The sequence below is a fragment of the Drosophila mojavensis genome, unplaced genomic scaffold (assembly GCF_018153725.1).
Source record: "Drosophila mojavensis isolate 15081-1352.22 unplaced genomic scaffold, ASM1815372v1 contig_74, whole genome shotgun sequence".
NCBI classification, from domain to species: domain Eukaryota; kingdom Metazoa; phylum Arthropoda; class Insecta; order Diptera; family Drosophilidae; genus Drosophila; species Drosophila mojavensis.
This window is the reverse complement of record NW_025318899.1, coordinates 20,850,430-20,872,230: the sequence shown is the minus strand read 5'-3', so window position 1 is coordinate 20,872,230 and position 21,801 is coordinate 20,850,430. Positions and strand designations below refer to the sequence as shown.

Sequence of the window (21,801 nt, the reverse complement as noted above, 5' to 3'; positions counted from 1 at the left end):
CAGAAAACGCCATAACTGAAATAGAACTTAACAGAAAATATATTTTAAAAGCAGCTGCTAAACGTTTTAAATGAAATATATATATATAATATGTATTAGTTTATAGACTTCGACAGACTTACCGTTGATCTTCAGTTATATACTAAGTCTATACAAATGAAAAACTATGTTCAACAACTATAAGATACTCAAATCGCTGGTAAATCCGTGCTGAACAAGTGCTAGATATGATATTCTAAAAATAAGGAATTGATTCACTAAAAACAAAGTAAAACTGTGCTAAAAACTGAAGAAGTTCCGGATTTACGCGATTTCTACGCCTCAGCAAATTGAATAAAACTTATAAGAAAACGAATTGTTTGTAGATTTTGTATGCGTACACAAAAAGATGAATAAACGCAGAAAGAAGCCTATATGAAAATACAAATAAATACATATATATATATAGGTATATATAGTTTTATATGCGTAGAATTTAGTCATGTGGTATTTGCTTTTAACTTGTTTAAGAACGTTTTATTAAAGTTTATTCAGCCGACGCTGCCTGATGGCCGAACCAACTGAATACGATTAAATGCATAGATTATTAGAACTATATACAAATACATACATACTATATAATACGTAATGGTGTCGGTGTCCATGGTTTTTAATTATTTTAAAAATGTATATTTATATATGCAAAATATTTGAAAATTCAAATTAATTTGAACTGTGAAAATTTTGTAATATTCAAACAATGTAATATTGTGCAATTTGTTTACTGTTGTTTTATTTCTAAAGGCAAAATAAACTTTATGATTTAATGTACAATAAACAAAGAGTTTTACTAAAACTTACATACAATGTTTCTCTGATTAGCATTTAAATGGGAATTCTGGGAATTTCGGTAAACAAAAATGTAGCATACTTTTAAGCTGTTCGATAGAAACCTTGAAAATGTAGCAGATTTATTATATTTAATAAATGTTGTGTTTTCATAATATTTTACCAAATTTACGTAATTGAGAAATATTTGACTTCATTTGAGTCAAGCAGAACAATGCAAACAAAGTTTATTCTTTGCCTTTTCCAATTGGAGCAGCAGCTGAGTTGGCTGCTTGCAGCGGAAATGCCAATTAGAGATTTTATGTAATGTGTATAGCAACAGCAGCAGCAACAAGAAAACACTAAACAAAATGAACAGCAAGAATTTATGTATTTATCTGCATGTGCATGTGTGTGTGTGTGTGTGTGTGTGTGTAGGACAGTGTAAGGAATGCGCAATTTTATGAAGTGGAAATTGAAAGTGGATGAGCAGTGGGAGGCAGGGCAGCTGAAGCAAAGCATTGTAAAATAAAGCTAAACTAATTAAATTAAATAAAATAGAATTGTAAACAAAGGAACCCCAGCAACAACAACAACAACAGCAACTGAGACGAAAGAAAACAAATGAAAGAGCCATAAATATTTATCAAAAGAAATTACAAAACAAGCTGAGAAAAAATGCCAGAAATGAACGAATAATAATGAAATCGCATTGTTGTTGTTGTTGCTTCTATTGCTGCTTCTATTGCTGCTCTTGTTGTTGTTATGCAATTCGTCTGCTAAATGAATTAATTAAATTTTATGCAGTAAGAGCAGCTAAACACAGCTAAAGTTAAACAAAACAATGCAGATTATGAATAATATTTAATATACATCCAACAGCCGACGGATGAAAACATTTGCCTTTCGGTTCTTTTTGGCATATCATATGAATAAACAATACAGTTCCGTGAAATCTTTGGCTTTTGATAAGCGTTCCTTGGAAGCTGTTTATTAATCATAAATAAAGCATAACCCATTTGACGCTAATCGGATTTCATTTGAAATTTGGTAATTTCAGATCTTATTTGTATTCTGAAACGGTTCACAAACAAAAGCGCGAAATACCTTAGCCTACATTTGCGATAAAGCAAATGTTAAACTCATTTCCGATTTACTACCCCTACCAGCAATCCGCATTCCATCAGTAAAAGTAGTCGTAAATTTGTATATCATATAATTTGTAGTCAAGGTAAAAAATCTCTCTCTAAATTCTTAAGAGTATAAATATTCTCTTTCTTTTATTTATTTAACAATATATAATATTAAATAATGGTCATGTTTCATATATCAAATATCGTTATTTAAAGTTTAAATTTAATTTATTTATGAATCCCAAACTGAATAGGAATATAAATTCATATATTAAACTGTGAATACCAAATAATAGTCTCAATTGAAAAGAGTTGAAAATTATATATATATTATATAGATTTTAGCCAATCAAGGCCATTGATAAAATAATTAACTTTTTCATATTATTAGTACTTTTCTTTTTTTTTTTGTAGATGAAGCAGTTATTATTTAAAAAAAAAAATGTTAAAACTAAAAACTAAAATGGAACAAACAAAAATAATAATAATAAAACACTTTGTCGATGCATCGATATATTCTCATCAATAGTATAAAATTGAAATAACTTGAGCTCAAGCCAACAGATGAATAGACATCAAATTAAGACACCACTTGAGAGATATGAAAATATTTTCGAAAATTCTTGAAAATTTTCAATTTTTTGTTTAAATACTATTCGTGAAATTGACTATTTATTTCATTTTATTTATTTATGGTTACGGATATATATTATAGATATATAATAAAATATTTGAATTTTATTATTTCATTATATTTTTTATATTATTTCAATTTTGATAAGATATATCTGTGCACATACATGAATTTTATATATGTATATTAATATTATATTAAACACAGGGAGTTACAGCCCCGCCTTTCTTCGAGTATTTTTCCTGGTCATATCTATTATAGCAATAATGAATAAAAATAATTCTTGGTTTCTTAGTAGCTCTCGAGTGATTTGGGCAGAGTTAAGCGCTTCTATTGAAATGTTAATGATATCGCTTTCTTGGCTCTGAGTGTTTAGTCTGGCAATTGGGCATCGAATGGAATGGAATGGAATTATTTACGAGTATTTAGCATTCGGATGGACTTACTGTTGGCCAATAAACAAATAATGCTTAATGTGCTTCGATGCGAATTATTATTTACGAAATGCGAGGGAACGAATTGAATCGTCTCGGAATTTATGAACCACATTGCTGCACTTGGTACTTGAGGCCACTTAAACCGATTTGATATATGGTATTATATGGCATGTCGATGCTATCCAAGGGTATCCATCCATCCCATCGATTGCGTCAGCTCTCAATGGCCAACGGGCAACGGCCAACGGCCAACAGCAAAACAAAACATTTGTCAATTCTTTTTATGAGTGCACAGAACAATATGTTTCTAATTGCTAAATATATAAATATGAGTATCTATATACGTTTATATATATTTGGATGCTGTAGAAATTCCGAAACAAGTCGCCATCAATCTTCCGCACTGCGTTGTGCTATTCATCTGGATAGAGCCGCCTGAAGTTATAGTATAGACTGGGATTGTGAGCGTTGTATATGGGATGCTGCATCACGACGTGCCTGAAGTGCCACTGCTCCACGAGCAGCACGGCAATGGAGAGCAGGTATCCGATGCCCAGAGCCACGAAGGAGCTCCAGAACTTATGCAGATTCATTAGCGCCTCCTGAGGTGCTCGCTCCTCGGCGGGCAGACGAATGATGGCGTCTCGCAGCCACTTAGAGATGAGACCTGGAGAGGGTGAGAGATACACAGAGTATCGAGAGAGAGAGAAGTATATATATATATATAGAGAGAGAAAGAGAGAAAGAGAGAGCGAGAGGGAGAACGTGAGAGAGATAGTGATATGAAGAGAAAGAATGAGATATTATTGTGAGATAGTGAAAGGTAAAGATAGAGAGAGAGAGAGAGAGAGAGGGAGACAGTGAGTGAGAGGTACAGATATCGAATATGTAAAAATATAGCTAGAGAGGAAAATTGCGTGTGAAGGAGACTTGTGAAGGAAAGAGAATAAGAGACAGTAAAATAAAAGGAAGAGACCAATAGATAAAAATGTAGAGAGGAAAGAAAGCGAGGGAGAGAGAGAGAGTACCTCAGATGAAGAGTAAAACAGAGAGACAAATAAGTAGAGACTCAGTGTGGGGACAGAAGGAAGGAGTACAGATGCAATTCAAATTGACGGAAGAGATAAAGATAGCTATCAGAAAGATGGAGAAATTGGAATGCTTGAAAGCTGGTCAAGATTTCCGTGGCACCCACCTGCCTCACACAAATGCTGTATTATGTTGTTCACATGCGGCTTCAGCGCCGAGTTCTTCTCGAGAGCGAGGACAACGGGCATGTGGACAACGCACTCCCTCATGATGTGCAAAGCGCCCGTGGCCACGCCCTTAGCAGCACCCGACGTGCGCAGATACCTCAAGTAGTACTCGTTGTCGTAGTAGGCGCACTGACCACGTGCGATGCGTTTGGTCTGACGTGGGAGGAGAGTCGAGAGTCGAGAGTCTATATATAGAACTGTGTAATGGAAATCCCTATTGAACCCACCAAGTCATCCGTATTATTTACTATTTCCATGCGTGCGCCCACCTCGCGAGCCGCATCGTCGCTGGACTCGACGAAAAACTGCTTATTCTCCACAGCTCCGGTTGTGGGTGGGATGCGAGCGCGACTGAGGTCCTTGAGCGTGTCTATGGTGATGCTGAGGCAGGAGGAGTTTATAAATGAATGAATGAATGCCAGAAATAGGGACAGGTGCGACGCTCACCTGGCTGCTGGGTTAGCCAAGATGGCTGTGAAGCTCGCCCTATAGGTGGCCACCAGGAGGATGCAGTAGATCCAGTACCAGCCCGTAAGCACGCGCAGAGGCCAGTTGCGGGGCATGCGGGGCAGAGCCACGTAGAGCAGCATGCTGTAGGTGAGCAGGATGCAGTTGGAGTAGTCGTCGAAGATGTCGCGATGTGGAGCATCCGTGAGCCGAGCGCGACCCAGAGTGATGCGAAAGCTCAAGCGCCGCCAGGAGAGGGGATCCCGCTTGGCGACTCGCTTGCGGCGCAGGCAGCGAAAGAACGACACCTGGCTGCTGGAGGTGAGCAGCGCATTGAAGTAGCTGATCAGGTAGAAGATGCTGCCGACGACGACTAGGGAGAGCAGCACACCTGCCCACATGCCGCCGCTGAAGGGCAGTATGAAGGTCTGCCAGGACTCGTCTGCCGACGACTCGGGTGTGAGGAATGTCAGGCACTCCACGCTGTGTGGCGCGCTCAGCTCCACATGCTGCACGTAGCTCTGGAACGTGTGCAGATCCCCAATGCCAATGCGCGCCTGGTGACGCACCTGCTTAGAGCCGTTCATTGGATTATTTGCTCACTGATGTGTGCCTTGCATATTACCAGCTCTCCAATTAGACCCTTCTCCAAGTGGGTCTCGTTCGAGTGCGCTGACTGCTCCCATTCCCCCGCCTCAGTCTCGTTTACGGCGTAGTACACCGGCTCAAAGTTGAGCGCCTTGGCCAGGGCCTTCACGATGCCAATCTCGACGCCTTTATAGCGATTCGTGGGCCTATTCCAATACACCATCGGCACGTGCTCAGCTATGGCCACCGGGAGCTCAGCACCTGAAGGTACAAATTTTAAAGATATCAAAAATTACATTTTTAAAGTAGTTCATGCAAGAAATTCAGAGAAATACGTATACACTGCTGGTCTTGGGTTAGACGCACTCGTACTTTCGTTAATATATGCTTTTTAACTTTTATTTGGAAAGCAACTTTAAAAAAGTGGATATACAAAAATGTTCGACATTTGATGACTCTTCACGTATACAAAACATAAAAATTTTAATTTTACAAAATAGCAGTTTTTTTATTCATTTTATGAAAACTGTTATAAAAAGGCACTTTTTTCTTGGTCACTGAAATATGTGTGGTATTTTCAGCTAAATAAATATAAATTAATATTGATATAATATAAAAATTATTGTGAAAAATAATAAATAATATAAACATTGGGTAGTCGGAAAAGTCTTTTCGTATTTGTAATGAAACTTCAAATCATATTTTTTAATATTTATAATAAACCCAAACGACAAAACTTTTCCGAAAAGACTTTTCCGACTACCCAATATTATTAATATTGTAATATAATATAAATGAATATAATATAAATTATAGTAAACAATTAAATCGTTGTACATATTATTAATATTAATAAGTTATTAATCATTTTTATTTACAATTCAAAAATATGAAATTTAAAGAAAGTAGATATACATATATATAGCAGTTATTTTTCAGATCAGCAATAATCTATTCAAAGAGACGGAAAAATACTATTTGAAGCGCGGATTTTATGCCTTAAAATCATTAAATACAGAAATATGTAAAGCAAAATAAGTAACAGCATAACTAGGCGTAATATACCCATCAAAAATATATTCTCTATAAGCCCGATGAGTATGTCCGTCTGTTTTCTATCTTTAACGATTTAAATTTTAAACATCTTAAACAATTAAATAATTAAATAAAATAAATATCATACAACATAAAAATTTGCAGACTGGAATATTTTATTGATTTTAATATATTATATTTTATTTTATTTGTTGAATTTTTATATTTCAATTTAATATATCAAAACTGATTTAATTCTAATCGGAGTTTTCTTTGATGAGATAAAACTGTTTAAACTTTCAATTGTCAAACCTTTTTACTGCTGTTCTACATAAAGAAAATATCTCTAACTAGGTTGTAGCTCTCTAATCTATCTATTTCTCATCAACTAAATGTTAGATACTGATTATACTACGATTTCTAAACATCTCTCGCTCACCTTGTAAATTCCTTGTCTTATCCTTGAAGACGATTGCTGAATCAATGCGCTTGCCCACCTCCCAGGTGGCCAGCTGCTTGACCACGACAACGCCATTCAGGATGCCGGGAAAGGCGATGGTTGAGATGCTGTAGCTGCTGATGTGCGTGGTATCTGTGAGTCAGTCAATCTCGAGTGCTGCGACGACTCACCTGTTGTCCTGCTGCCTGCGCAGGAAGACGGCGTTGACGCAGACGCTCCACACGTGCAGCATGTCCTCGGCGAAGAGGCGCACGTCGTGCAGCAGGATGAACTTGCTCTGCATGTCCAGGGCGCGACTCACGTAGAGGAACCTCATCAGCTGCTTCGCCTGCCAGCCGTTGAGCAGGGTCAGCACGACCAGGTCGCAGTCGCTGGCCTTGACGGACTGCAGCAGGAGCTCCAAGTGGCGGGGTGGCTCATTCAGGCTCTCGCTCGCATTCACTCGCAGTACATAGAAGGGTCGAGGACTCCGTCCCGCCGCCTCGAAGTACCTACGATCGTAGAGGGCGAGATGCAGGTCGTCCGTGATGACGGCAAAGCAGCGCTGCACCTGCGCCCGCCACAGCATCCGCTCCAGCAGCTGCTTCAGCTCGGCCTGGTAGCTGTCCACAGTGGACGGACTCGGACTGGGACTCGCCATCTCCCTCCAGTTGGCAGCCGTGGCCAGGGACAGACACGCGGAGAGCAGTGCCAAGCAGTGCATGTTCGCAGCTCAGCACTTTTGGGCTTTCTGAACTCCTTTCGCTGTTCCCGTGCGCCTCCTGTTCCGGGGCAAGCCCGTGTTGCATGCCACATTTGGTATGCAGATCTAATTAAGCTCGCCTGAACCCCAGCTGTCACTCAGTCCGGCCAACGGCGCAGTCGGTCAGCCGGCCAGGCGGTCAGGCGGCCAGGCAGTTGACCTGCTTTAGTAACATTTTAACTTAATTCCACGTGATCTAATTAAGGACTAAATGCTAAGCTGGGGTAATTGATTTTTGGAATTTGAATTCAATTTTGTACGAATTTTAGAGAATTTTCTGGACATTCAGGGCGGGCAAAAGCTCAGAGACAACTGAATGCAATTAGCATGATGAAGAGAGGCAGGAAAAAACATTTGAAGTAAATCTTCGTCTTCCAGATATAGATGCTTTCCATAAGATTTTTTCTTGAAATACACAAATCTATTTACATAGGCATTTTAATTTCTTCATGATGTGCGAATTGCTATTTACCATTGCTTGTATTCTCACCCAACAATGTCCCTATATATCTGTCTCTCTTTTTCAATCTGGTTATCCATACCTCCTCCTATCTCTCCCTCTACCTCTCTCTCTCTCTCTCTCTCTCTCTCTCTCTCTCTATGACTGCCTTTCTGTATTTCTCTCTCACTTTCACAATATCTCTCTAAATGTCTCAATCTATCTCTCAATCTTCCTCTTCTACCATATCTCTATATTTTCATTTCCCTATTTATCTCTTTATGTTTTCCTCTCTTTCTCTCGATTTTTCTATCTATCTATTTCGTTCTCTCTCTCCCCTCTGTCTGTAGGTCTCTCTCCTCTCCCTCCCCTTTCTCTCTCTTTCTCTCGCTCTATGTCTATCTATCTCAATTTCCGCTTCCATCTCTATTCTCTTCCTCTCTCTACCCTTATCTGTTCTACCTAGCCTTATTCCGCACGTATTCCCTATTTATCTCTATCCGTCCGTTTCTCGAGCGACAAAGGCACGGAGAGATAAGTTCAAATAGGTCTCATTATGGTAGATGGGGGTACTGAAATTATCTCGCATAGGCCTGGAAGGCCATTATAAATCAATTCACCCAATGTCTGACTTTATGAGTTCTGTATATTACACATGTATGTACTTGAATTATTTCTTGGACCACCTATTAATTTTTTATCAGAAGAGTACTTTCCCTGAGTTCCCTAGTTCTAGATCCGCTGACAGCTTTAAAGGAAATTATCGAGTTAGACCTCTCGTCGTTGGGGTTTCGAGTTAATAGCGCAGACAGCCAAACTCATGAGATCATCTAGCCCTTTTTAACTTGCAATTCGTGATTCACAATTTCCAGTTACGCAGAGCTCTGCCCGTAAAGCAAATTCCACGCAAATCTTTAAAATTAAATAATTAACTCGCTCATTTTCCGGGCTCGCAGACGAAATTAGCCAAAGCCTTACCTTAGTCACGATAACTAACGATTATGACTAATACTTCTTCTTCTTTTTTTTGTGAGCTAAGCCCGCCGCATTGAAATGCAATCATGTCTGCGACGCGTGTCTCTGTCTGCTTGAACGTGAAGGCGAGACGCTAATGCGAATCGAGACCAAAGGCTAATTTGTTTGTCCGTCTTCATTAGACGAGGGCTCGGCTAATCGTCTAGGCAATCGCTGAATGTTAAATGCTGATCAAGCCGAGAGAGGAAAAGAGAGAGAGGGAGTGAGAGACAGAGTGAGAGGGTGATGCAGACGTTAATGATAATGTAGATGACATGTCACCAGGAATCAGTCAAACAAACCCGATTAAGCCCGACCCAGAGAGCCGAGCAGAAGCCACAGCCAAATGCACATTAATGTCAGCTTAAGTCCAGAGACTCGGCCCAAAGAGCAAAAATGCGAAAAGCACAGCACGGCACAGCATGAAAGAGAGACAGAGAGAGAGGGCGAGTGCGGATGTAGGGAATACATGGGTGTAAGCCAGGTGAGCTGAGTGGAGAGTCTGAGTATGAGTACGAGGTGTCTGCGGCTGGGACTTCTGCTCTTTATTATCGTGTAATTAACTTTTTCCGAATCTCCGGATTTCGAATTGTTTGCACATAATTGCAATTTAATTATTTTCTTTCAGTTCTCTTGTTGTTGTTGCTGGTTTTTATGGATTTATGTCGGCAATGGCCATTAGCCATTAGCCATTAGCCATTGGCCATTAGCTGCAGGTAGCAGTCGAGCAGGTAGCACGAGCATCGATTTTAGCTACATCTCTAACGAGCAGAGGCTGACTGAGTGAGAGGGAGAGAAAGAGACAGAGAGAGAGAGAGAGAGAGAGAGAGAGCGCATGAGATGTGGAGAGATTCGGTATGTCGTAATATTCCCGGGTTTTGTTTAGTTTTGACACATTTTCCTTGCAGATTTGCAGCCTTATTTATGGGTTTTCTTTGAGGTTTTCCTTACACATGTTGCGTGCGGGGGTTGCCTCATTAGCCACGCTTCTGTTTAGAGTAGTCCACAATAACACAAATATACACGTGTATATATATGTATGTTTCTCTTGCGAATTTATTGGCCAAAAGTGTGAAATCGCATAGGCCATGGGAAACTGCATTTCCCTGCCACAATTTTCCCAGCTCAAGCAGCTGCTTAGACTCTTCTTCTTCGTCTTATTCTACTGCATAATTAAGCACAGCTATCATGGTATTTAGTTGGAGCGATTTGCATTAGCGGAAGCGACTAAGCGATAGCTGAGCTCATTCCCACTTTGGCTCTGTTATTCCCACGCCTATATCGATCGATTCTGTCATACGATCTCATTTCGTGCTCTCTGAGGCGAACGGGTTTTTATATTCGGTTTTCGATTAAATAAATCTACTCATTAAATATGCGACGTATAATTCTCAATTTGTAATTCAGAGAAACGAAAGAAAAATGAAACAAAACAAATTTCAGATCTCGCCTCGGGTCCCGGTTAAACCGTTGATATTTCTATTGACTTGCGCACATTTAACTTATCTTAAGTTATAATGGCTTCTGGAAGTCACAATAAAAAATAATATAATAAATTTATTGACAAATTCGGATGATAATACCATTATAATTAATTATTAAAGAACTCGTTTAGAGAGCTGAGGCTCAGCATTTGTTGTTGTTGCTTAAAACACGTTAAAGAGCGAATATAAAAATATATTGAAATTTTATTAGATAATATTGATATTAGTTTGTTGTATTTAATTATGATACTTATTTATAATATATGTATTCATATTACTATTATTCATTATTCAATACTTATTATTTATTTTTACTATTTGATTATTATATGCTTACAATAATTTTTTTTATTATTTTATTATTGTAATTTTTATAAGGCGTGGTAAATGGGAAGGTCCTAAATCTCTTACAGCCTATAATTGTGTCGTAGTAGTATACCTCCGTGCCTATTGTAGGCGTGGCAAATCGAACAAAACTGTATTTTGTACAGTGTAGTGGCGATAAGATCGCTAAGTTAGTCAACTGAATCGCCTACTTCACACTTAGAGATTGACATTAAATGGTTTGATAGGTGAGGAATGTCGTAAACAATATCGATTTTTGACCATGAACCAACATTAGACAGTCGGTCACGCCCAACAACAACATTCCTTCTGCCTTGCACAACAGTTTCATGTAGATCTCTATGTGATATATCGTATATAAACATCATATATGTATATGTATATATAATGTATATATTATCATATCAACCAATCAATATTTGATATATAAAGGATCTCTTTAACCAAAGCCTTTTCGAATTTTCGGAGCGTTTAAAGTCGCCTTTCAATTACTATACCATAAAAATCATATATGTATACGCAGATATCTTATAAAATATTATTATCAATATCATCGAATCAATATTTGCCATATATATATCTGTTTAGTGAAGATCCCTTTTCGTATATAGAGTTCACTTTAAGATTCGTTAAGCAAAGCCTTTTCGGATCTTTGAAGAGTTTAAAGGTTTTACATAGATAATTTTACTTCTAGTTTGTAGGCATGTTTAATGTCAATAGAAGGTATATCCAAATATTTAGTGTACTACATCGGTATAGAAGGTATATCCAAATATTTAGTGTACTACATCGGGGCGTTCAATCAATCAGCTGTCGAGTAGAACAAAATTCATTAACCTAATGAGGCATTATTAAATTATTCACGTTTGGAAATGTGCCACAAGTCGAATGGGAACACATTGTCCATATCAATGACTAATCTATGAATATATATACTATATATATTTGTGCCTCTCTGTGTGTGTGTGTGTGTGCATTTACGCATGTAGTGTATGCCACACATTATGTAGAGACTTTTGTGTGTGCATTTTGGTTCATTGAATAAAAACTTAATCAGCATTCAATTAAATGCACAGAGCTTAACAACAAGAGCTAGAAAGAGACAAAGCAGTGCCTGTGTGAGAGAGAGAGAGGGGGAGCGGAAGAGTGAGAGTGAATAAAGTTAAGCCAGCAAAATGAAACGCGTGTTCGCTGATTATGTAAATCAATTGAGCTGCGAGATAAAAAACAATTTCTGCTGATAAATCGCTCTTTAGTATTAAATTTATAGTATGTATATAAATGTGTCTGTATAATATATATATATATATATATTTTTTTTTACTGATTTCTCCTCTTTGATTTAAATTGTCCCCGTGCTGACGTTCGACTTCTATTTAATGTTTCACGTCAATTTGAGGTTGCTTCGCATACTGATTGCATCATATCCTGTGAGCGAATGAGGGCATATCGGTTTTGCACATTTAACAAGCATTCGGTTTTTAAATGTGTTTTTCGTATACCCTGTAAGTCAACAAATCGTCTGTATTTTTTCTCTGTCTCTCTCTCTCTCTCTCTCTACAAGAATTTTTAACAGCTTAAATCTTGAATTATGTTGGATATACCAGATATACCCTGTAATTTTTTGTTTCTGTCTTTTTACAAGCTTTCATTGATGCTCTGGCTTCTAGATCAATCTAAAAATGAGGAATATTATTTGTTCTTGGTATACTGACAGAATAATACCCTGTAAGTAACTAAAGCGTATATTCGTTTTACTATTTTCAGCAAGTTTCAATTATTTCTTTTTATAGGAGTTTGATTCTCTTGGTGGATATGTTGTTTTGTATAATACCCTGTCACTTAATAAGGATTGCATGATCCTTTATCTTTATCTCTATCTTTATTCTTTCTAAATTCTATCGCCTATATTTTTGACATTACATTTAGTTGTGAAACTTTATTTAGAAATATTTTACTGCCCTTTAATAAGACAGATTCTTAAACATTAATATTCTATAATCTTGCTATAAATATATAAACTATATATTTACGACAAATCATATTTGCCTCTATTCAAGTTCAGCCAATTCAATCCATTTCACAATCTTTGAAATCACTCAATGCAAACTCGAATTTCAAAAGTTCTTTTAATTCAAGAGGAGTAGAGAGCCAGAGTGAATGAGAGAGCGAGAGAGAGATAGAAGTCTTGAATGTTCAGCCCCAGACAATTATTACCCATTATATATATTATAATATACTCGTACATGTAGTACATATACATATATTTTTAATTTGTGACTAATTTGTGCAATAAAATTGCGAATTTTATTGCTGGAGTAGAGCTCCATTGTTCCTTTGTGGTGATAAGGGCACTGCTGCTGCAGTGACTAACAACCCACAGCTCGTGCCCTACATATCGCAGAGCAGCAAACACCTGCTGTCTCCGGTGACTTAGTCATGTGAAAGGAATGCAATTAGTTCAACTAAAACTTGACTAATTGCCGGCGTGCAATTTGACTGGAATTTAGCTGAATATAGTATTGCATACCAAATACAGACACTCCTCAATGCGGATGATAAGACAGGAAAACAACTGTTGGCTATAAAAAAAAAAGTATCTTAAATTACACAATTTTAACTAAATTGCACTTTGTAATATTTTAAATATTTGTAGCATTACATGAGATATTTTTAAATTGCGATGTATGCAAATTTAAAGTAGATGCAAATCGAAGCAATATAAATATTAGTAATATAAATTCTATATTAAAACAAACAGAAAATATTAATTTCAATTAAAGTTTGTATTAAAAATTATTTTTAAATCAAATTATTATTAAATAAGAAAGACAAATACCAACTCGAAGAAAAGGAAAGGAAAAATGAAAACTGTAAAAATTAAATTAATATTTTGTTGAAATAATATTGAAAATTAATATTTAACATCTGTAAAGTTTATTTTACTTTGGAACATTAAAATGTAAAAAATTAAAGCAATATAAATTAAAGTAACAATTATAGTATTGAAATAATATTTTAAAAATATTATCAATATAACTTATTTTATTTTTGGTTATTAAAATGGACAAAATAAAAGCAAGAGAAATTAAACTAAAAACTATAATATTGAAATAAAATGTTAAAAAGACATATTTTAATCTATATAATATTATTCTAAAATGAAGAGGAAACAAAAACTTTAGAAATCTTTATCTTTATTCTTTTAATGTTTTATTAAACTAAATATTTCACATAGAAACGTACGTATTTCCTGTATCGTATAATAAGTACTACATTGCTTGTCGTTCGCTCTCTCTCTCTCTCTTTCTTTCTCTTTCTTTCTCTCCATTACTATTTCACTTTTAGTTGTTTCCCTCTCTCTCTCTCTCTCTCGCTCTGACTTTAGCTGAATGTATTTCTATACGTATTGCATTAAATGAAATCCACGCAAAGATTGTGAAATTCGTATATAGGAAAAGAACTCTGAGCAATTCTGAATTCGAATGCAAACTGTTGCTAAGGCTTACTTATATGATGCAATATGCGAGTTATAAACATATACATGTATGCCAATATACTATATACAGGGCTTCCATAGAGTCTGAGTCCGCATAGCGAATAACCTTGGGTCACCATGAGTGAGTGCGTTGCCTAGTTGAAATAGAGGGCCCGTCTCCAGAGTCTATGACACACATCTGATATCAGTTCGTTGTTGACTTTGCCATATTCCATTTGCCAAGTGATCTAATCAGAGTCAAAAAAAAAAAAAACCTCTTTGTTGCGAGCCTCGAGCAGACGCCGTGTCTACGAGCTCCGCGACATGTTCTACGTTGTTTTCGCAACGGGCCGAGCAATGGAGAGAGGCGTGGCGGCGTCGGGGGCGTGGAGGAACACGCCATTCGGTAGGCGTAGCTGAAGTGCAGTTCGTTTAGCGATAAACACGCGACCTTGCGAACATTTCCCGTTCCATCTGCCAGCGTTACACCTATACTAACTATACAGTATAGATATATATACATACATATATATAAATATTTACAGTTGTATATTTATACTGCCTTCTTCTATATATGACGCATTTTTGCCCTAGCACCGCTGAATATTGATTTAATATTCCTTAGCTTTACTGTTGATAAGTTTATATAAATGTACATATACATATATATATGTATCTACTGGGTAGCTATAAAGACAAAGAGATATAGTCAGACCTGTCAGACGATTTGTCGTCCAAGCATTGTTGAATTTAGATAAGGCGAAAGCGAAACGCAGTTTCATCAGTTTTATTCACGATGACTTCGTTGGCCCTCCGCAAATATTGATCGAGTTATTATAAAACTGAAACTTGACTGATCCATATTAGGATCAAAAAACTGGGTCTTGGCATTTCTTCAAATCAAACAAAACTTATCTAAAGATAAATGAATTATGAGTGCTAGAGATAGTTTAGTTAGGCATAGAAATTAAATTAGTATGGAATGTTGTTGAATCACTGATTTTTCTGAGTCCTCTCGGGTATATGATAGACATATGTACATATATACAAATTCTGTCATTTCAGTAGAGAAGTGCAATCGGGTTCCTTACTTGTACTTGATTAAGGAACTTTTGATTTTATATTCTAATTAAATATTATAGCTAGTTAAAATATGAAAGAAAAGTTCCCTTCCTATTTAAATATATGTCAACTAAAATCTTGCAATATATAAGTTTTTTCCATGTTTAATAAATGTATATAACTCTAATATAGATTCTCTTTCAATCTATACTATTTCACAAGATATATTTATTCTAATGCATATTCCATTTGACTCTATTCTACTTGATTCTTGGCTCTTTAAATTTTCTATATATATTTATAGCCCTATCCGTAATTATCTTTAGCTATAAATTTGTTTTACGCGCAGTTTCCATCTATCAAAGCCCATCTTAAGGCACTTCTAATTCGAATTAATTCAAACTACCTAAAACTCAAAGTCTCGTAACAGTTGTAAGTCCGAAAAGGATTGGTAGAGTCGATCTGTTCGGCTTCTAAGCCGGTTGAGCAAGCATTAACGAAATTACCTTTATAACTTTATGAGCGAGTCACAACACTTACCTTTTGGGAAGTGCTGGAAAAACCCATCGCTCGACTCATTGTGGAAAATTTGCGGCTCATTTCGAGTTCTCCCTGTGTGTGTGTGGATCAGGTAGCCAACGGGCATCAGGTAGATCTACGTAATAGATGCGCACTGATACGTACTTGATGCCAAAATCCACTTAAGAGCCCAGGCGAGGGAATATCTATTTAGATGCGGGCACCGAGACGGAATACAGGGAAAATGGAAATGGGAATGGATATCGGGTGGATGGGGACGGATGGAGGGTAAACACCTTTCAGCTGATGTAATGGAAAATCAACTTATAGGCGAACCCTTTTCTGGCTGTGAAATCCGGCTTAGGGCTACGAACTTTGCATAAATTACGCTCACAGCCAGGTCGAAGGTCAGAATCAATGCTAGTTACAGTTATTCTCCTTTAATTGATTCAGCTCGGACTCGGACTCGGATGGCTCAACTATTTTTAGTTGACATTGAATATGCAGTCGAATCGAAATCAATCTCAAAGGGAATTCGAATATCCAATTCGAATTCGAAACATTTGTTGCTCCAGTGTCTGACCTTCGTTTCGGATATCGCACACGAAATTTCAATTTTAGGGGTGATTAGCGCTCGCATAGAGCAGCATAAAACAGAACTGAATGGAATAGGATGGCTGAGGTGTGGAGATGAGAGTAGAGAAGAGGAAGTGATATGATAGGATAGATGGAGGTAGGGATAGCCACATGCATGGACGTATGGGCGGGTCGGGAGGTCGGGCAAAGTTGCGCCAGGGAGTCGAGTGTTAAATTGATAAATTGCCTTTATTGGAAAGGAAGTTGTTCCCTGTCCGTCCCTCTGTTCCTCTATCCGTCGCTCTGTCCATGCTGTGTGTGTGAAGCAACTGCCATTGGGGTGACACTATTTTTACGAGCATCAAGTTGCTCTGGGCATTTCGCCTCGACCTCAGCATTTGCCATAAAACTCTGAGCTGGGAATCTACTCAGTTCTCGGCCCTCGAAAAAATAAGAAACAACAACAACAAACAAAGCTATTCGTATCGCATTTCAGCTAAGAAAATAGTGAAATAAAACTTTGAAACTGTATACCCAATTTTCATATAGATAGATAAATAAACCTTGCCTATCCACAAAGGCATATATTATCAATGTATATAGTTTCTTCTGTAGGTATTCTAATTTAAAATATTTAGAGTATACGAATATTATAAATAAATAGATAGATCTTCAATAGGAAACAAAATACTACTTACAGAATCTATATAAATATATATTTTTTATAACATAGTTTCCTTATTCTATTTATAAGTAAAGATAAATATAGTTTTCTTCATAATCTATATGGATATATAGTTTTATTTATAGTTTCATTTTCTTCAACTTGCTTGCATTTCTTATAGATGGGTTCTACTGAGAGCATCTCTTACTTTATAACTATAAATGATTTTCACTTGTTCGACTTAAACCTTGTCACTAATTCCTAAGAAAGAGCTCATAGATACATATTCCATTTTGACCTCTCGTCATCTGAAAAATCTCATAAATAAGTTATGTATAGCATTTCTTCAGTTCGTTGTAATTTTTCGATTCCCTTTCTAAGTACAGAATAGGCCTCACAGTCAAGTATTAAAGAACAGCTTAGTCACAAATGATTATATTTCATCTTCCACAGGTAACTTTTGCATCGATTATCCAACTTTATGATCGCCGATTTCTGGAACTCTCGAAATCGTAGAACAAAGAGTTTTCGTGACATTCCTTATTTATATTTTATTGTGTGCTATTTAAATTTGATTGCTTACCCATTGATTATGTAATCTATAAGCCATAAATGTTTGTGTAGATACAGTGACATAAAGTATCTTTAGTTGAATCAGCGTAAAAAGACATTTTATTCGCATAATATATGATTTTCCCTCCTCTCTCCGTCACCCCTCTCTTTCTTGCTGTTCTGTCTCTTTTGCTTTGTCACCTGTTTTTTTCCTATCTGCTTCAACTAAACATTCGCATTCTCATTTCGGATCATTTTCAATGGAAGCAATTCACAGCTGTCGCAACAAAGTTTTTGAAGAGATGCCCCCCACCCTCTCATGCACACACACACATATACACTCACACACTTACAAACATATGTACGTGTGGAATTGCCTGGATCCTAGAGCCACTCCATGTAGGCACAGATAACCAATGCCCAGTGCTCACGTATGTCCAGTAATTTCATCATTGCTACGTTTTCTCCAATTTCATAAACAAAACAAAAAAAAAACGAACGAAAAGAAAAAAACTCGTTGCCAAGCAGAAAATGAACTATTGATGGAAAAAAGCTGACGGCAAATGCAACACAAGCAAAAGATACACAGAAATGACTTTGTATCAGTGAGAGGCACACAAGCAGACGTGCAGTCACTGGATCCCCCTCTGTGTAAGTGTGTGTGTGTGCAAAATAAAACAGATGATTGCCCATAAGCAAAGCGAAGAAAAAGAAACAGCAGCAACGCAACAACAACAACAACAACGGCAATAAGACAAGCTCAAAAGCTTTGCAATGGCTTCGACTGCAGCGGCGACTGCGACCGGCCGGGTCTAGCTCGGTCGCGGCTTCGGCTTCGGCTCTCCGGCTCTGCCAGCGAAGACATAAAAAATAAATAAATAAATAAGCGAGCTAAAAAGAAAACAAGCAAACATCAACAACAGCAGCAGCAGCAACACAGCCGCACACACATATATACATATATGTAGATATATAGATATGCATGCGTATGTGTGTACTTACATATGTGGAAAAACAGATGAGCGCGACGTTGCCGCCGCTGAACTCGTTTGCAGGCGGCTCAGCTCGCACCGTGAGTGAAAATCGGCAACAGCGTGCAGTCAATAGGAAAACAGCAACAACAGCCGCAATAGCGGCAGCGGCAGCGGCAGCAACAAAACCTTAGGCAAATTACATACAAACTTGCAGACACAAACACACATACATATGTATATACAGGCGTGTATGTATAACCAAATATATATTACTTGCATGCGTGTGTGTGTGTGTTTTGGGGGCGCGTTGGCTGCGAGAAACGAGTTGGAAAATCAAGATACTGACTGCCGACGAGAAGTGTTTGGAGCAGCAGCAGCAACAGCAACAGCAGCAACGCCGACAGAGCTGCAGCGCCCATAAAAACGTTCAACGGCTACGGCTGACTTTGTATACAGCATTGCATATGTATGCGATATATATTGCACATAGCTATGTGCAGCAATATCTATATATATATATATGTATATATCTGTGTGTGTGTGCGAGTGGGAACATGCGGGAACCTGCTGTGCGCCAGAAAAACAGATGATGAGCGAAACAGCTGCAAAGTCAAATGTCGCTCTCCATGCGGCCGCTGCTGAGAGCAAATGCTCAAGAGTTGAGTCGCATCAGCTGTGCGCTGTGTGCGGACGCAGCTCGTTAGTGTCACTCAAACGCCTGCCGTCAGCTGTGAGTGGTTTGTGAAACGCGCTCAAAGAGTAAATTTAAGAGCGACAGAGGGTTGGTAACCGCTCTTGAGTGCTTTGAAACTCGAATTGGCAACGTTTGAGAAAGTCAAATGTAGCTCAAACCAAATATGCTCAACTGAACTCAACTCGCTGTTACAATAAGAGGCTCTTTCGCATAAAACTCACGAAGCTCACTCACACATACTTTTACACAAATGCATATTTATTTATGCTAATGTCGACCAGCCCCCAGTGGCACGCCCCCTCGCCCCATGCTGCGGTCAGCGCAACAAATAACAAAATTAAAAAAAAAAAACTTTACCCAATGTTGTGCGAAAGAAGTTTGTCGAGCGCTTCGCTTATTGAGCATAAATCAATTATGTGTCCCAAAGATACTTTTGGCTCTGCATGTAATATAATATAATTCATTTAAGTTTTTGTTCTTAAACAATCTAAAAATTTCAAATTGATTTCATATAAACAAATTGCCATTTCCCGAGAGCTCTTCTCTCCTTCTCTCTCGCTCATCGCACTCATTCTTTGCCCTGCTCACGCTCTGCGCTGAGCGCTTGGCAAATTGTTGGCCGCTAGATGGCGCCACGCGTAGCGTTTTCGCTTTCGAAACACAAATTTCTTCACATTTATCAGAAATGCCTTTTCCCTGGTGTGTGTTATCTGTGTTGGTGTGTGTATATGTGTGTGTGGACAATTCAATTATCAAATTATGAATCAATTGTCGTCAATTATGGTTCTGATATTATCCCATTGCAAATATTTCGCAATCGCCTTTATCAGATACGAAAATATCTTTATTTATTTCTGGAGCAATTTCAGATACTTAGGTATCTATATATAAAAAAAAAAAAAATGCCATAAAATTGTGAGGTCTCCTTTGTAGATTTCCGTGAAAGTCGATTAAGTCTGCAGAGATCTTTGCATAGTTGATTTTCCGAGAATTAATTCGCCTTCTAAAAAACAACTGAAAAATAGATTCTTGTTAAATTTCATGTGATTTTCTTTGCTTTGCACGTATTTTCACGGCTTTTCCAAATTAGCATTTTCTGCTGTTGCTAGGGAGCGTGAAAATTTGAAAATTTTGGATATGTGCCTGGTTTTTTAAATGGCATGATGAAGATATTGTATCTAATAGATCAAAAATACAGTATATGAAAACAAAACTTGAAAATATGATACGAGAAATACATATAAGGTATAAGGTATAAGGTATAAGGTACCGTGTAATAGATAAAATATCTAGAGCATATAAGGAACCTGTAAAACAATCTGTAACATTGAAGCATCTGTCTAGCATTAGATACATCGTATATACAACTTAAAGTGTCTATCATGTAAAAGATGCAGTATCTTTTACACGTACATTTGTATCTTCAGCTCTATTCATATGAAATTTACTTCGATTTGTCAGCTAATAAATAAAATAAAATAAAGTAGGCGAACATTTCGCTTTTTATCTGTTTAACATATCTACACAAAAGCTAATGTATCTGACAGCAGCATAAGATACACTCACACTTCACAGAATTTCATTTGGAAAGGAAATTTCTAGATGCCGGACAAGCTAACACACACACACACACACACACGCACAGAGAGATGCAGAGAAAGAGGCACTCGATGAAACAGGTTCAAGATACATTTCAATCTTTCAATCTGTCGTTTTCAATCTGCACAGCAGCAGCAGAACAAGAAGAAGAATAGAAGGAGGGCGGCGAGATGGTGATTGAGATGGAGTCGAGGGGGCAGAGACCGTTTCATAATCGTCGAGATGCATTCAATTGAAATGAAAGAAGGACACAGCACAACAAATCCCTGATATGAATATCAAAATAATTCCAGCAAACCCAAACATAAGAAAAAAAAAAGAAGAAAACACTGAGGAGAAGAAGAAGAAGGCGAAGACGAACCGAATCGAGACAGAAAAAAATTCTTTCAAATGCTGATGAAATTCGTAGCAGATACAAAATATATGTATGTATTTATGTATATGAATAAATGTAAAAAGTAATAAAAGACTTGGCGAGAAATCGTAGATAACTATCGAGCTAACTGTAAGTCTATCTATATCTAGCCCAGAGAAATGACAATTTGTAGTTGAGAAAAGTTGACAGCAAAAGGAAAATGGAAAATTATTCACATGCGAGATATCAAAGATCTCAGTTATATCAGAAAAAATATATGAATAAATATAAAAAGTAATCAAAGGCTTGGGATAGCTATAGAGCTAACTGTAAATCGATCTATAACTAAGCTAAAGGCATGAACATTTGTATCTGTGTATGCAAAATGAAAACGAAAATAGAAAATTATTCACATATAAGATATCAAAGATCCGATTTGAGATACTTTACATTATAACAAGCACAGATACATCTCGAAAATATCTAAGATTTGTTTTTGGTATCTTA

The 21,801-nt window shown here is 37.2% G+C and overlaps 1 protein-coding gene across 4 annotated transcripts; it reads right to left on the bottom strand.

The window, feature by feature from the left end:
- Positions 1-3,286: 3,286 nt before the first annotated feature.
- On the bottom strand, positions 3,287-8,103 carry LOC6583148 (ionotropic receptor 21a). 4 transcript variants are annotated; one of them, XM_032731612.2, is made up of 7 exons: positions 6,968-8,103; positions 6,777-6,913; positions 5,340-5,563; positions 4,715-5,286; positions 4,495-4,648; positions 4,207-4,420; positions 3,287-3,678 (listed from the first exon to the last, which is right to left on the bottom strand). In XM_032731612.2, exons 1-7 carry the CDS (start codon positions 7,498-7,500, stop codon positions 3,425-3,427), a joined length of 2,088 nt encoding a protein of 695 aa, XP_032587503.1. In that variant the 5' UTR covers positions 7,501-8,103; the 3' UTR covers positions 3,287-3,424. The 4 variants fall into 4 exon arrangements, with proteins under 4 accessions (XP_032587503.1, XP_032587504.1, XP_032587505.1 ...); XM_032731613.2 differs by having other exon boundaries at positions 4,715-5,283; XM_032731614.2 differs by having other exon boundaries at positions 6,777-6,910.
- Between the last annotated feature and the right edge of the window lie 13,698 nt (positions 8,104-21,801).

Excerpts from the sequence above, each read along its gene's own strand:
- LOC6583148 (XM_032731612.2), bottom strand. The coding sequence starts at position 7,500 with ATGCACTGCTTGGCACTGCTCTCCGCGTGTCTGTCCCTGGCCACGGCT. Across the intron at positions 4,649-4,714 it reads TTGGCTAACCCAGCAGCCAG|CATCACCATAGACACGCTCA; the intron begins GTGAGCGTCGCA and ends CTCCTGCCTCAG. Across the intron at positions 4,421-4,494 it reads TAAATAATACGGATGACTTG|ACCAAACGCATCGCACGTGG; the intron begins GTGGGTTCAATA and ends CTCCCACGTCAG.